This window comes from Vipera berus, assembly GCF_964194415.1.
Source record: "Vipera berus genome assembly, chromosome: Z".
NCBI classification, from domain to species: Eukaryota; Metazoa; Chordata; class Lepidosauria; order Squamata; family Viperidae; genus Vipera; species Vipera berus.
This window is the reverse complement of record NC_138205.1, coordinates 36,547,687-36,559,983: the sequence shown is the minus strand read 5'-3', so window position 1 is coordinate 36,559,983 and position 12,297 is coordinate 36,547,687. Positions and strand designations below refer to the sequence as shown.

Below are 12,297 nucleotides of genomic sequence, written 5' to 3'. Positions count from 1 at the left end.
GGCTCCGGGACACGGCTGGGCGGGAGGGTCGGGCGGCTCTCCCCACGCGAAGGCGGCGCTGCCCGTCAGCTCGTCGCAGAGGAGGCGAAGGCCCGACTGGCCCCTCCGGCCCTCCCGCTGCTCCCGCGCTTCTGCCGGCCCCCGAGGCGCAGCGTTTCCCGGGCAGCAGGCAGCGCCGGAGGGCAGCCGCCACCCCGCCACGGCCAGCGCCCCTCCTGCTTCCCCCCCCAGGCCTTGAACTTCTCCCATTCGGCGCAGGGAGGGGCAGCTCCGCCCGCAGCCTCTTTTTCATGTGCCGCTTCCCTCTCACCGTCGGCCGAGGCGCGCTCAGCCCGGGCTCCCGGTCCCTCTTCCCGGCCGGCTTCCTGCCCTGCCCCTCATGGAGCTGGACTGGGCGTGCAGCCTCTCGGTGTGGCTGCTTTTCCTGGGCAGCCTGGCGGTGCGGCTCCTGCGCTCGGAGGTGCTGCTGAGCCAGCGGCTGCTGCTGCGCGTGGGGCTGCTGGCCGTCCTGCCGCTGCCCCTTAGCGCCGTGCTCACGGCGGCTGCCTGCTGGCTCGTCTCGGCCAGCACCGCCCAGCGGAAGCGCATTCCCCGCGGGGGGGAGAGCGGTGCTGGTGACAGGTGAGTCCGGTGGGTGCGAGGCCCTCCCCTCGGGCAGCGGCAGGACGGCCCAGCGCCTGCAGGATGGCCAGCAGCCCCACGCACAGCAGCAGCTGCAGCAAGAGCTGCAAATGCAGGAATAATGTGGAACGTGTGGATGGTGCTCGCCATCGCCTTATTGGCCTGCGTCTCGGGCAAGGCGGTAAGAGGTTGTTTTAATTTCATTTGGGGAGGGTGAAGCAGGGCAAGAAGCAGTTGCGAGGAGCGCTTGCGTGGATTCGGACGATTTCCATCCCCTTGGTCAGTGGTTGCCTCGCCTTTCCTGCTCTAACTCTTGGGGAACTTTTCCCGTCTTCTCCGTTCTGCATTAACTGGCAATTTAGCTCGATCCTGGGGCGCCTTGCACTGAACTCCCCTTTCTTGGTTCAGAAACTGGCTTCGGCCTCAAATTGGAGAAAGAGGGGCGGCGGGATGGGGATCAATCCGGAGCGGGAGGAAGGATGAGACGCCCCCGCTGTTCCTATATCTGCTGCGCAGAAGTTTTGCTAAGGTCATTTGCAAAGATCAAAACTTTTTAAACAGGAGGGGCACGGGGTTTTCGGCTCTGCTTAATGGTATGTGAAACGGGGGAAGGGAAGAGGAGAGAGCCATCATATTTTTATTTGATGGGTAGAAAATGTTTTTTTCCTCCTGGGATTTTTTTTTTTTTTGGTGGGGGGAGCAGACTTCTGAACTCGAGGGGCCTTAGTTTTTTGTAAAGACTATCGATAACTCTTGGGATACGTTTTTTATTTAAACAAAAAGCTGTCCGAAAATTGCAGATGGAAAGAGATGGAATAAGAACATCGAAAGACAGGACCATAAAAACAATCCTTTGAAAGGGGGGGGCGCGTGAGTGTTAGAGTGGTGATTTAACACTCCAGTTAAAACTGTCTAGCGTATTTTTCATTCAAACGTCTCCTTCATTACTTCAGTCTGTTGAATTCAATGGAGGAGAACATGATACCATGGTGATTCTGAATGTGACAGTTTTGGATCTGTTTGCAAATCCAGTCTGGCATCACTGAGTTGTGTTTGATTGATCCAAATGGAATTTTGGATTATGACGGACAGGGAGGGCAGGGCATGTAAGTATTTTCCGGCGTATAAGACAAAAAACCTTGAAAAACTTCTTAAAAGTAGGGGGTCGTCTTATACGCCGGGTCGTCCTATACGCCGGAAAATACGGTATTAAAGACTTAAGGACTTGCAACTTGAAAAATGTTGGGCAGCTTGATAATGCTGAAAGCTCCAAGTAATTTTAAAAGCCTAATATGTTAAGGTGTGCAATTTGTCAGGGGCAGGAGAATCTACCTTTAACATTTATTCTAAAATAGACCACATTGTTTTAGAGATTAAAAAATGCTTATATGTTCCAGGATTACCTTCATAGTAGTTTTACCAATTAGTGATAGGATAAGAAAAGTAACTTAAGAAGATTATTTCCCCACACAAGCAAACTTGAGCTTCAGGAGGCTCTTGTAGCTAGACACACCTCATGTTTCAGGAAAAGAATAGACAGATAAAACTGATTTATAACACATACAGTAAATGCAAGAGTGAAATTTTCCCAGAAGATGAACTTAAAACATTCTATCCTAGTAACTTTGGGCTGTTCTTATGAGTACAGAGACAGAAAGGAAGAAACAAACAAATAAACACATTTTTCTTCACTCTGTTTGTTGGCCAGACAGTTAACAGTCACATTTGCCTCACACACAAAGACTTTGACACACATATATACACAAAGACAAGGAAAAGAGAACAGAAAAGGGAAACAGAAGTCTTAGTTTTATACATCTTGTTCATTCCCACCATAAATCTCAGTTAACTCAAAAAAGAAGAAGAAGAAGAAGAAGAAGAGAGAGAGAGAGAGAGAGAGAGAGAGAGAGAGAGAGAGAGAGAGAGAGAGAGAATCACTATTTCTTATTTTCCCTTTAAGTACCTTTATTTAGCCAAATTGGTTTCCCAGCAAAGCCTTGAGCAAAGCTCATTCTTCACAAATTTGTCTTGCTTGATTCATTTTTCATACCATCCAGGACGGGCGCTCAACTCTCGTGACACACCTCAACCAAATCTCCAATAGGTGACCTAATTCCCACCCTTGAACTACAGCTAAACATGTTCCACTTCTGATGTGGGGTTCAATCGGCTTAGTCAGGTCCCTAACATGACTTCCCAGCCACTCTTAGTGACACTATCCCTGCCGCCCTACCGTCACTTTTCAGACCAAAAGGGGGTCTGGGGAGGACCTGCTGCTTTCAGCTCCAATAGTTACATGGCCTCCTACCTTACTGCCTTCAGTTTTCAGACTTGGGAGGAATCTGGGAGGACCTGTGCTTTGTGCACTAGTATGAGCTCCTCCTACAGATGAGCTTTGCTTACAGGGTCTTACCAGCTGGTTGCTCAAATCCAATTCTCTCATTCACTCATTCCATTCCATTTGCACACAGCCTCTCCCTATTGCACACAGCCTCTCCCTATTCCCTAACAAAAGGTCCTGCGTTCTGGCCAAACCCCCATGCTTTCCAGGGTCTGTCACCTTTCTGCAGTTAGGAAAGATCAGAGGGAACAAAATCCAACTGTGATTGGGAAAAAGGGTCTTCTCACTCACACAGAGACATACACACATTTCCTTTGTTGCTCTGGGCTTTAAAGTTAAAATTTAGAGGTACTCACCTTCACCTTCTTTCCAAAGCAGCCCTTGAGCTCAAACTCCCTTTACCCTGGCTCTACCTGGGCAGGGCCTAGGAAACCCATACACAGACACAAGGGGTTTGCTGCCACCAAGATGGGGTTTACCAGTCTCAGTCCATTGGAGTGGTTAGCTTGAAGTCCCATCTGGAGTGCCAAATTGTTGAAGGAATATTCTTCTTCATGGTTCAGTCCAAGCTGGGTATAAACAACATGGCAACTGCTTTAGAAAGAAGGTTGCAGTTTATTGAAGAGGAGAGCCAGACAGGAAGATGACTCTGGAAGAAAAAGAAAAGGGCTGAGCACATGTAGGGAGTGAGTTTTTATACCCTCCTTTGTTTGGAGTTGCTTCCTGTTCCTGTTTGAGGCTATTTCCTGTGTCATGTATTCTGACCTGAGTCTGGGTGTGCCCTTTGGCATCAATGGGTTAATCCTATTATGTCCTGTGTTAGAGTTTGGGTGGGGTATGTAGATTTTAGGTGTCTTTGTCTTTTTAATCTTCTAGCTTCAACTTTCCTGAATGGTTTACATTTGCATTTCTGTAGAGCTAGTTTCTGCTTTGGGGAGGGAGACTTGGGGCTATTAAGAAAAACTGGGCATGCTTTTCTGCCTTTTTAAGATCCTTTGAGGAAATATATTTTTCTGCCCTTTTAATATTTCCTTCTCTGGGAGGCTGACTTCCCACACTACAGATGTACCATTATTAATAACACAATTATCAGCACCCTGAATATTTTATACATTGGAAAGTTGGACCCTAATATGCAGGCTTTCTTATTCTGAACTTGAATTTGAGTACAAAAATGACATTCAGGTCTCAGTAAATGAGATTTCTATCCTATAATGCTGTTGCTGCAAAAGAACACAAGTGATTTTGGTTATTTTGTGCCAATATGTTAAAATAAATGCACATGGGTTAGTAAATGGTTTGTTTGTCCTGGTATGCTGACTCCTGTGGTCATTTTGGCTGGAGCAGCAGGAGTGATCAGACACACATTTGAGCACATGATGCTTGATTAGTGCTCTGCAAATTAATGATCAGGCTCTATGAAGGGTAATTGCCTACATGGGTCTAGCTCTCTCATGCAAGACCACTAGACCCTGATTGACAAGGCAGCTTGCACAATAGAGCACTGCTGGCTGAAGTGGTGAGAACATTTGCCCGTAGCCCATTATCAACTGTTTTTCGACAAAGCAAAAGAGACAGCAAGAGAACACAAGTAAGCAAAATAACAAGGAAGCACAAGAGAGACAGATAAGTGAGTGAAAAAGAGAGATTATATAAGTAAGAAAGGATGAATTGAGCAAATATGCAAGACAAATAAATCATCAGCCATCTGCTTTCAAATAAAGCCAGAGAGATAGGTCCAGCTATCTGTCACAATTAACCTCTTTCCTCAGTCTTACTCCTTATTAAGGAGAGCAATTGGAAGTTGTTTTTTTTTTCCTCAGCAGCAGGAAATCCACCAATCACTTTCTGTAATCAGTTCCATGTTAACCTGTCAGAAATGAACCTCCCATTGCTGTCTCATTAGCAAAGCAGAGCAGAGATCAGGTGAAAGACCATGCAAGTAATGTTGGCATACATTTGTGCCTTCTTACAGACTGGAGGAAGACATGTTAAATAGGCTTCCTGCTGACCATTCTTGTTGATGACCACCCAAAAATCTCTTGATGTAGGGCCTGGGCAAGGCAATTCTTTTTCAGCCCCTTTTCTCTTCAGCTTTTCTCAGATAACTAGTTGGAATAAAAAATGGGGAAAATCAGCAAAATTACAAATGTATGCTATCTTGACCCTCTGTAAAAATAAAATAAAATTGAGTGACTTAAGGCAGTCTCTTAAAGGAAACCATTCCAATGCATTGTAATAATGGCATTTCCAATGTTATTTTATTTTTTTTCCAGATCTGTTTTATTTCTTTTTCCTTTTTAATTTGCCACGTGGTTGCATCAGCAGTAGATTAATCCAGTATAACAAAGTAAAATACTGTTGCAGCATTCTGTCTTCTGTGTACCTTTATTTAGATTCCCATCCTTGCAAGTTCTGCCCTTATATTACTTGACAACTGAGTGGGTAGTCTGAACAGATACGCCTAGTAATTACCTCTTACAGCTTAATCCTATGTATTCTTCAGCATTAAGTTCTACTCTATAATGAGGCTGACTGCTGTATAATTGCCAGCAGGATTGCTGAACAAATGTCAGATCTGTTGCAGGCATTATATATTGAGTTCTTCCTTTTGCTTCTTTTGTTTCATTATATGCAAAAGAGGGTTATTTTGCTCATTTAAAAAAAATTAGATTAAAAATGGCAGGAAAATAGTTATTATAGCTATCTCTTGTGGGAAGCTGAAATCAAACTTCAATTAAAAGATACTACTTATAGGACAATTATCACCTATTCCCCATCAGTAAGCAATAAAATGAGTGAAAATCTGCAAGCAGGAAACTTTCAACAAAGAAGAGAAGGGGTCTGAAGGGGTCTTATTGTTCAATTAGATATTATAGAAAGCCTAAAGACATTGCTTGATAATATACTGTCTGCCTCCCCAATTAATGTATCAAGACAACAATGTGCCTGCTTATAATTTGTCAAGCTTCCTGCCCTATTCTTTTAAGGAATCTTTAATTTTATAATAAAGGAAAGCTTTGCATCCTGCAGAGCAAAATATCATTCCCAAACATAGCTTGAGATTCCACATGAATTTTTATTTTAGAAAATAAAGTGGGCTTGGCTGCAATCCAGTATGGTTTTTTTTAATCTCCAGCAATGATAAAAAGGTGTTTATGATTGGCAGTCATTAAAAATTTCAATGTGGCCATTGCTCCCAAAAGTTTGATGACCCCCATGGTGGTATAACATGCTTTGTGAAACCTTCATTTTTTAAATTTCAGTTTGTTGTGGTCTCAGTAGTACTGAAGGACTGAGAAAGAAAATTAGAATAACTGATCTTTGATGCCACAAAAGCAATTAATCTATTGTCTCCCAATTTTTAACTTGTGTCTATCTCTTTACCCATAATTTTCAGGACTCTGAAAGCAAATTAGACAACATGAGATTGTGTGCCTTGACTCATGTTTAATCTTCCTACGCAGATATCTCCAGGAATGAGGATAATTTCTCAGCTGACTTGAACTGTCAGGGGGAAATGTAAGAACAGAGATCATTAGGATAAGAGAAAAACAGAAAAAAGAAATGATTAGAAACATCAAGAGGGAGGGGGAGTGAAAGGTAAACAGGAGAGGTCAAAGGAATCAAAGTCATAGTCCTATCAGAAGTTAATGAAGTGGAAAATATGCTCGAGAAATTGCTCCTCAATTCAGAACCTTGAAGAAAAATTACCCACAGAGGCCCTTTGGGATGGACACTTGATGGAGAGAGTGAGAGAAGCCAAAACCACTCTTAGTTTCATGCTGTCTCATTTCATTTCTGCCTTTCCCTTTTCAAAGTAAAATCAAGGAGCATGACCCACAAAGGAAAATGCGTGTTACCTCACTTTGGCCAACTAAAGGTACAGAATGCCTGAATTTTACTGGCATAACAGTTGCTTACACTAATTGACCTGCATCTTCCTAGGTGTCTACTTGTGACTGAGAAAGTAGACATGCTTATTAAGTTGTTAATGCAATTGTAAGTAGAATGAAATAAAGGCTACAGAATCACTGACAAAGACAGATCTTGCATGTGACACTTTTTTCCAACAGCACATTATCTGATATAATGTGCTATTTGGGTGGGATGGAGAAAAGGGAATGAAGCACAGTGGATTGGAGCGCCCCGTACCACTCGGTACCAAGTATTCCTATGCAAAATGTGATGTGCTAAAGTACTAGCTCCTCTCTTCTTCAGGCCAAAATTTGCAACCTTGTGTACTTCTGAGGATATGCTGTATGTACTAATCTGGAATTACAGGATTTGCATCTAAAGGGCATCAAGCATCGAGAAAATACCTCGTAAGGTTGTCTTTGTTTCAGGTTGTCAGCTTCCCAGAAATATCTATAATGTCTTTATGAATTTGTGCTGATTCCACAGAGTTGTTAGGCTCTTAATTTTCTGTCCTTAGGAAGCCTATTTTGGTCAATTGTTTTAGTTTTCGCCTATCTTGTGAGGCTGTTACCATCTGCAGAGCTTCAGAAAGTTACATGGACTTCAGTCAGGTGCTTTTTAAAGTGTAATTTTCTAGCTGTTTTGTATGGGATATGATATTGTTTCTTTGCTAATATTTTTTCTTGCTTTGGTGATTTTATACTTTTAGCTTCTTTATATTATTGCAGACAAGTCCAGATTATCAAACTGAGAGACACGCAGGATGCTACTTCAAAACTGAATACAAATAAATTTATTATATTCCTATGCTTACTCATATTTCCTTTATACTAGGAATCAGTGAAAAGAGCATATATTTATCCTAGTGCCTTGTCTGGAACTTTTTATATGTACAGTCTCTCTCCTTCTTCTGCTCTCTTTTTATTAAGGGATCGCATGGAAGCAATGGAAAAACAGATTGCCAGCCTTACAGGATTGGTACAGAGTGCATTAATGAGAAGCTCAGATGGAGAGACTCCTAGGTAAGAGATTTGATGGGTAAAACTGCATGACTTGCTGCTGTTCTCCTTGGCATTGATAGAGATGGTGAACTTTTCACTCAATTACATCCTTATCCTGATAAATGTAAAGCAGAAAGTTATTACCAGATTAGAGATATTTCTAACAATCCAAACAAACTGGCCAATGTGGTTTTTATAGAGGATTAAAAAGAGAATGAATGCCACTATGATATAAAGATTAGAGTATGGGATTTTGGCCAAATCTCCGCTCAGTAATGAATTGTAATAGATAAAGTGGCAAGATGCAACTGAACTTATTTTAATTGGGGAAAAACATGGCTCTTTTGCAGTTGATCACCCTAATTGCAGGTGATCTTAAGGCAATAACTCGTGACCAAATTTGCCCAACTCAACCAATCCATAGAGTTTCTATTCCAATAACTATAAGACAAAGCACCTGGTAGAGCAGTATTTTGCAAAGATTTATCTACATACTTCCAAACTCACCCTTCCCACATTATATACCCCGGTACTTCAAGGAGAAACACTATTGAGGATACCATTTCCTTTATTGCATCAATACCTTGTGAAGTACCATTGCACAATAATCAGTTACCTTAGCTTAAATTGTACTTAATTGGGCTAATAGAGTGGTAATTATTGCTAAGGTTTCTAGAATCCTCCTTCTTTTAAAGAAATAGGACACTGCCAATCCATGCTGTGTTGCTGGCTCCAAAAATTAAAATGACAATAGATTCATATAGTGAGTACTGTATAGACAATGGCTTTGAAAGAAAGAGAAGGGAAGGGAAGGACATTCAGACATGCGAGATTCTGTTGCTACAGTTCCAATTAAAGCTTTAGGTTTCTTTCTGATCTACCTTATGGGGTGACAGATGAGATACAAAATCATTGCTTTAGCATAAATTCCTAGTATTTCTTCTAGTCTGTCAATGTACATATGCCTTCCTGCCCTTTTTGGAGAAACAGATCAATCTCATGATATTAAGAAAAATCAAACTATTTTTTAAAAAAAGAAATAAAATGCAACTCTTACTTTTTAACATTATTAAAATGCAAATATTCAGGATAAGTAAGACAAAGTTTATGGGATAACATTAAAAAGAGACAGATCATAGTTATAGCTCATCTATTTATTTATTTATTTATTTATTATTTATTTATTTATTTATTTATTTATTTATTTATTTATTTATTTATTTATTTATTTATTTATTTATTTATTTATTTAATATACTGCCCTTCTCCCGGAGGACTCAGAGCGGTGTACAGAGCAATAAAGTAAGAATACAATAAAGCAATAAAGTGAGAAAATTTTAAAACCCAAATCCATCAGGCCAGGCCGGCTTGTTGGAATAGATAAGTTTTATCTACCATAAGTGTTCTATCAAGATATGTGGTAGAAAATTCTAAATTAATATATAGTTTCCAGAAAAACTATAAAGAAAATTTTAGATCTTTGTGCATATCCTGTAATAAGAAAAAAGGCTGTAAAGAACAAAAATCAGTGAAACTCAGATAATGCTATACAGAAAAATAAAGATAAAAATGAACATAGCTTTATGCTCCTAGACTTATTTAGATATTCCTGAGACACAGTTTCCCGAAGCAAAAGCTCTCTGCTTGTTTTCCTGGACTTTTCCACTTATTGTAATTCCAACCTTTAATCAAAAGCTCAGGAATATAATGTTAATTATTTTTTCTTACCTCCACTATCCTGCTTTCAACTTTTCTTGGGGAAAAGCTTTGTACATTGCCCAGAGTCACATTGATTAAGTTAGGCAGCTTTATAAATCTAGTTAATAAATAAATAATACAATTTTGTTCTATCTGTGACCCAGAGCATGTATGTCTCACACCTAAAGATGAAAATTCTACATCTGAAATGAATACATGTGTTTTCTATGTCTGGCATTAGTGCTGGCAGCCTACAATATTATGAGTGCAAGTAAGCTTCACTTATAATCATATACACAAATCACATATTACAGTATAACAATTTTTACTCCCATCCAGATATCTTAAACCTAGAAATGGTTTTGGAATATCTATGTCTTGTTTGTCATTACAGTGAGAAAACAGAAGGGACCAATGGAGGAACAACTCCATCAGCACGTAAGTGAGCATCTGAAGTCCCATCCTCAAATCTGACTTATCTCAAGAAAGAGAAGTCATCTTAGGTTCATCAATGGAGCAGTAAAACAAGAAGGATAAATTCCAGTTTTAGTTGCTGTTGTATCTGGAACAAGAAGAAATATACTAAAATTATTTTTATCTTGATAGGTGGGATTTAGAGTTAGGAAGTTTTCATGAAAATCTCCCATCCTTCTATTTTAGTCTTTTTGCTTTTGCTTTTCTCCTGTAAGTTATAGAAACCTGTATGATCTTCTCATGTTCACTGCCAATTTTTCCACTTTTGAGGCTGTCTGGAACAAAATGGAAGCAAGAATTTGACTTCACTCTTGATTCAACTTCTTGATGATGCCCCTCACTGAACAGATTTGATGCATAATATTAAAAATGCAGTTTAAAGTGAGGGAAGTTGTTCTTACCTTAAAAATAAATTGGCTTTGTTGCAAAGATAAACTGAGGTAAAATAGTTTCACATAGGTATCAGGCCCTTCTCCATGCTGTTTTAAAAGAAAAGAATTATATAAAGAGGGGAAGCCAATAGTAAATTTAACACAGGTCTCTGCATTCTTGGAGTTGCTGAAAAAAATAACATTATCCAGACCAATTTGTGGTAAAAATTGAAGCCACTACTCACTAGTGTACTTTATTTATGTAGAAGATATTACTCAAGATGTTGTCTTCTCTTTGATAAGAACTATATAATGCTTTGAACTGAAAATTACGGGATTTGTATTTTGTACTACAAGCTTGATAAAGGATCTTAATGACATAATCCTTTTCTTTTTTTCCAATCTATATGGATTATTATGCATTTCTGGTATTTTTTTCTGTTTCAGCCCAAAGCAAAAGCAATGTAGGGACTCCAGTTCCTGGACCTCCACCCTCATCTACTACTGGTACACCAGCTGGGCAGCCCACTGCTATCACTCGTCTGCACATGCAGCTGCATCTCCATGACTTGCAGCAGAATGCCAGTGAACTCCGTAACCAGCTGCAGCAACTCAAGAAGATGCAGGTAAACTGAGGTGGAAGGAAGATTATATTTGGACTATTTTTCCAATGGAGGGGGAAATTTTAGAATATTACATTGACTGAAGCTTTTCTCCATTAGAAATGATATATTTTGAAAGCAAATGATGCTTCCTGCTCAGATTTCAGAAGCCAGAGAGTGGCTGAATCTGATGCCCAGTTGTAAGAGTATGCTCTGTGTAACACTAGAAAACAAATAAATTAGGTGAAGCAGAAGTATTGCAAATTTGCTCTAATTACTCAATATATACAGCTCTGTGAATTTAACTTCACTTGATGCAGAATTTGGAGAGGCACTTGGAAATAAAATTATATCATTTGATGTAATCTTATCCTTCAGAGAATATAAAATTGAAAGACACAAACCAGAATTTATTTCTTCTTTAAAGAAAAAAATAGTTTCTGGTTAAATTCCATAAGGAGAGAATTGATTCTAAGCTTGGCAAAAACTAATTGTGTTTCACTTTTCTTTTACAGAGAAAAGCAACAGTATTGATTCAGCAGTCATAGACACTGAGTTTCAATACTGTCCATTCCTCTCTTCCTGCATACATGTATTTTGACTCCATTTAATAACCTTTCCCTGTAATTTTCCATTGTTAGAGGGAGAAAGGAAGGGGCACACAGAACAAGGAGGAATGCAAATTAAATGCAGGTATACAGAAACTCTGTAGTTAAGCATTATCACATACACATTGCTCACAGAAAGTTTTAGTGTAATCCTTGGCATCAACTAAGATTGCAAAAGGTTCTCTATCTAAAACTTTGAAATGGTGTTGCCAAACAATACTGACAGTAATGGGCCACATGGATCCATTATCTGAATCCAACTTGTTATTTTTCCATTTCTATTTGGGATTCATTTAACTTAGTTGATAAAATGGGGTTTAATCCTAAAATCTTTCCTTGTCTTTCAGATACCATGAAAAATAAGCCTTCTGCTTTCCCCCATCTTGCCACAAGAGTTTGCCTTGCTCTCTTTTTGCTCTCAGCTTTGTTTCTCTTTTCTGTTGACATTTATTCTCATTAGTTGTGCTCACCAAAACAAACTGCCTTGGTGCCAGGTGAGATTAATTTGGAGTCTGTGGCACCAAATAAAAGGGCAGATGGTAGCTGTGCATCCAGAGCTAGCAATCTGATCTTCCCTCCCAAACTGTGGGAGGTGCCTGTGTTTTTCTCTCTGACTTGCTTAACTCCAGAGATAATTAACAGTGACAGCTTGTTGGAAACTGG

The 12,297-nt window shown here is 40.0% G+C and overlaps 1 protein-coding gene across 1 annotated transcript in view; it reads left to right on the top strand.

The window, feature by feature from the left end:
• Positions 1-12,297, top strand: part of SRCIN1 (SRC kinase signaling inhibitor 1) — a gene marked incomplete at both ends in the record, with an annotated part of 158,603 nt that overhangs the window by 107,238 nt on the left and 39,068 nt on the right. Inside the window, 3 exons of the mRNA XM_081345707.1 lie at positions 7,810-7,902; positions 9,974-10,017; positions 10,872-11,050. Of these exons, the coding sequence (XP_081201833.1) occupies positions 7,810-7,902; positions 9,974-10,017; positions 10,872-11,050 (316 nt within the window). The remainder of the gene's footprint in view (positions 1-7,809; positions 7,903-9,973; positions 10,018-10,871; positions 11,051-12,297) is intronic.